At 44.5% G+C, this 4,215-nt stretch overlaps 1 protein-coding gene across 1 annotated transcript in view; it reads left to right on the forward strand.

The window, feature by feature from the left end:
• Positions 1-1,527: 1,527 nt before the first annotated feature.
• The window catches only part of LOC121570466 (protein shisa-2-like), a 10,550-nt gene continuing 7,862 nt past the window's right edge, over positions 1,528-4,215 (forward strand). Inside the window, exon 1 of the mRNA XM_041881928.2 lies at positions 1,528-2,732. Coding sequence (XP_041737862.2) covers positions 2,429-2,732 — 304 coding nt within the window. The 5' untranslated portion in view covers positions 1,528-2,428. The remainder of the gene's footprint in view (positions 2,733-4,215) is intronic.

Here is a 4,215-nt window from a genome sequence, read left to right on the forward strand (position 1 = left end):
CCTCTCTGTGAATGATACAGTGGGATTGACCTTCTTTATGTGGGCAATTAATCATTTCACTCTCCCAGGCATTGATGCAGCACGATCCGTGCACACATGAACACAAGATGTCCAATCCAGATTGTGCTCTGAGAAAAAGCTGTCAATGTTTTCTTACGGTTGTGGACTGGCGCTGTGTCCAACAGTTGCGCGCTTCTGGGTTAAATTACTTCGCTTCCTAGTTACCAAGGACGCTATTTGACAGTAGAGCATAACGGGAAATGTAGTCTTCAACATAGCCACAAGCAAGGGGTGTAGTGTAGCTAGTAGGAGCTTCAGATTGGGCTGAACAGTTAAAATAGAATGACCTGAAACATAGGCCAACTGTTCATCACGTCCCCAAATAAAAATATTAACAATGTGTATTAATTATGGGAAAAAAAGATTGTACTATCATGTGTGCTAATATTTATAACCACCAGGTGGCAATGTCATCTGACGAATGATTTTCAGCTCCCATAATGTTTCAATTGTGCTAGATGATAGAACAGTAGACCGACACATACAGTGGTGTAAAGTAGTTTTTTTGGGTATCTGTACTGTACTTTACTATTTATATTTTTGATTACTTTTACTTTTACTCCACTACATCCCTAAAGAAAATAATATACTTTTTATTCCGTACATTTTCCCTGACACCCAAAAGTACTCATTACTGAAAGCAGGACAGTAAAATGGTCCAATTCACGCACTTATCAAGAGATTATGCCTGGTCATCTCTACTGGCTCTGATCTAAACACACATGCTTCCTTTGTAAAGAGTGTTGGAGCATGGCCCGGGCTATCTGTAAATTAGAAAAACAAGACAATCTTGCCGTCTGGGTTGCTTATAATAGGGCATTTGAAATGATTTATACTTTTACTTTTGATACTTATGTGTATTTTAGCAATTACATTTACTTTTGGTACTTAAGTATTTTTAAAACCAGATACTTTTAGACTTTTACTTTAGTAGTATTTTACTGGGTGACTTTCACTTTTACTTGAGTCATTTTCTATTAAGGTATCTTAACTTTTACTCAAGCATGACGATTGGGTACTTTTCCCATCACTATACACATAGCATAACAAGGCCTATAGCATAACTACTATTGTCATTGTCTAGCTCTAATAGAATACACCTTATGCCCATGACCATGAACACTGAGCATGCAATATAGCCTAACAGAAAATAAGTAGGTAGGTAATGAGTTAGTATTCACTTGATAGGGCCTATTAATATCCAAATGTGTGTGTGTGTGTGTGTGTGTGTGTGCGTGTGTGTGTGTGTACGTGCGTGCGTCTTGGCCATAGTTTTTATGCACACAAGTCAATTTAAAGTGATAATGTATGAGTGAGAGTGCCGCTCCGCCAGCAGTAAATAGTGCACTCCATTCAACAATCGGGGCTTCCATTGTGCGCGCAGGGGTCCCAAGGGGGTAACCACACCCAACACCGCACGGGGGCTACCCTCGGAAAGCGGAGGGGCTCCTCGGGACGGAGCGCAGTGACACTTGTTCATACTGACAACTGGCTGGCTGGCTGAGCTGAGCACTGAAAAGTATAGGAACATGTCAATGACCAATGCGCAAGCGGAAGTTTAACTGTTGACCACCTTTCATTGAAACTGGACACGCTGATTCGAGGCACTCGCCCTAGCTGAACTCGGACTGGGAGGCAATACTGTATGAATGGGTGCAAAGTTGACATCACTTTTAGTCTCATGGTCTAGTTTCCTACATGTTAGTCTACTGTAGATAACATTTGGAGGAGTTAATCGACATGCATTAGAAGAGGAGAAACACAACTTGCTGGGCTGGTGGACTGGACAGAGGAAGATTCCGTGAGAACACTCGCAGGGCGCGTATGGATTACATGTAAAGCCAGGGTTGGTTTCGCTGCTATCTGAGGGAAAGTCATTCGAGTAGTGCATTTTCAGGAGACCATGGACAGACTCGCTTCCGTGCCAGAGGGATTCCGTTCAGCCTGGATTGATGTTGGATTTACCCGGGACTCCCAGAGCTCACAGCCGTGGAATGGAGAGTGAAATACGCGCAAAAAAATAGGCTATTTATATGATTGGTGTCAAATGTATTTATGTCCTGGGTATCATGGTTTATTTTCCCAACAATCGTAAATAAACTACTTGGAATCTTGTGATAAACTTCAAACAGTGGATACTTCTAAAAGGAGCGCTTTGGTGACACATTTGTGGATCTATTGAATTAGGCTATGCACGGAATTCCACTGTCAAATGACAGTTTCAAAGACGTTTGTTTTGTTTCCACTTTGTCGCCTCTCTTTCTTTCATTTCATCCATCCACCGTATCACTCCGTTAACCAGGTTAGAGCCTGAGAGAAAGAAAGCCTCCGTCTCTTATAGCGCGCCCACACGGGTACCGGGGTCGGGATGTGGGGTGGCCGAGGTCTCCCAATGTCTGTCACCGTGGTTGTGACTCTGCTCCTGGTTATTATTGACGTTAAGGCGAGTGGAGAGTACTGTCACGGTTGGCATGACACCCAGGGCACCTGGAGAGAGGGCTTTCAGTGCCCGGAGAAGTTCGATGGTGAGGATGCCATCATCTGCTGCGGAAAATGCGAGCTCCGGTACTGCTGCTCCAGCACTGAAGCACGGCTGGACCAGGGGACTTGTGACAACGACAAGCAAGCCCAGGAACCGGGCACCGACAGCAAGAACAAGGATACGGGCGCAGGTAAGAACTCTGTCTCTCTGTCTGGCCCAGCACGGTCAGCTTTAGGGGCCATAGCAGCTGTATACCAAACGCTCTGCCTCAAGGCTGCAAAACTCTCATTGTCTGCTCAAAATTATAATTACAGTATTTTATAAGTTAGATTTCATACTGGCCTAGTTTAAATTGTTTAACTTAATAGTTATACACCAGCAATATTGCCTTTCCAAGTAGCTGAGAGTGAGACGGAAAGAGTGGGCCTAATTTGAATGGTTAGGCCACACTGGCCCAGGGCCAGAACAAATGACACAGGCCTAATTTAAGTAGGATGTATGGGGTACTTCGCTATTTCAAACATTTGGGTCTGTTCTAGTTTTTCCAAACGCTATCTCTATCTTGGAGCTTAAAAATCGCTTTAATAGATGCAACAGGCCTATATCCCGCTTCAGTTGGCAGCAACAGCTGCAGGCTTGCCTGGCTACCCAGACTCCCTACTCTGGCCGAACACTACGCCACGCCCACGGACGTTACTTTCTTCTCTGCAATGAGTCTGGGCGGCAGGTAGCTTAGTGCTTAAGAGCGTTGTGCCAGTAACCGAAAGGTCGCTGGTTCTAATCCCCGAGCCGACTAGGTGAAAAATCTGTAGATGTGCCCTTGAGCAAGGCACTTAACCCTAATTGCTCATGTAAGTCGCTCTGGATAAGAGCGTCTGCTAAATTACGTAAATGTAAATGAGTCTGGATCTGAGGACCCCAATGGGTCATCAAATGTGAACACATTCGGGGCCGTCTGATTGGTCCAGGAACCAATGGGTTGGGCCAGAGCCAGAACACACTTGGGTAAAACAGGGGTTTGACAATTCTTCATTGGCTTTGATACTCTGATTGGTTAGAGATGATCCAATCATTGATTACTTTGTTTTGTACAATGCCCCTTGTGCCCCTTGTCAACACAAAGGACTTCAATGATGGCAGTCTCACACCATGGTTACACCTGCCACCATCTGCACATGTTGATTTAGTCAAATAAAATAATATGGGTTTTATTGTCAGATACACCAGATAGGTGCAGTGAAATGTGTTGTTTTACAGGGTCAGCCATAGTAGTACAGCACTACTGGGGAAAATTAGGGTTAAGTGCCTTGCTCAAGTGCACATAGACAGATTTTGGATTAGGTATTCAAACCAGCGACCTTTCAGTTACTGGCCCAACACAATAACTCTAGGCTACCTGCCTCCATCTATTTTAGCACTTGGCTCCAGCACTTGGCTCAGCAGATGCTGGTTCGTGCATGTTGATGTGCCCTTGAGCAAGGCACTTAACCCCAATTGCTCATATAAGTCGCTCTGGATAAGAGCATCTGCTAAATGACTAAAATGTAAATGTGATGTGTACATTTATTTGGCAATGCTCGCGCATGCAACGTGGCAGGTGAGGTTTGCATGAGTCATCAGGCTACAGAGACAGTGGACACCCTAGAAAGCCAACTAACTGCCCACTCACTCAC

Source organism: Coregonus clupeaformis, chromosome 7 (assembly GCF_020615455.1).
Source record: "Coregonus clupeaformis isolate EN_2021a chromosome 7, ASM2061545v1, whole genome shotgun sequence".
NCBI lineage: Eukaryota > Metazoa > Chordata > Actinopteri > Salmoniformes > Salmonidae > Coregonus > Coregonus clupeaformis.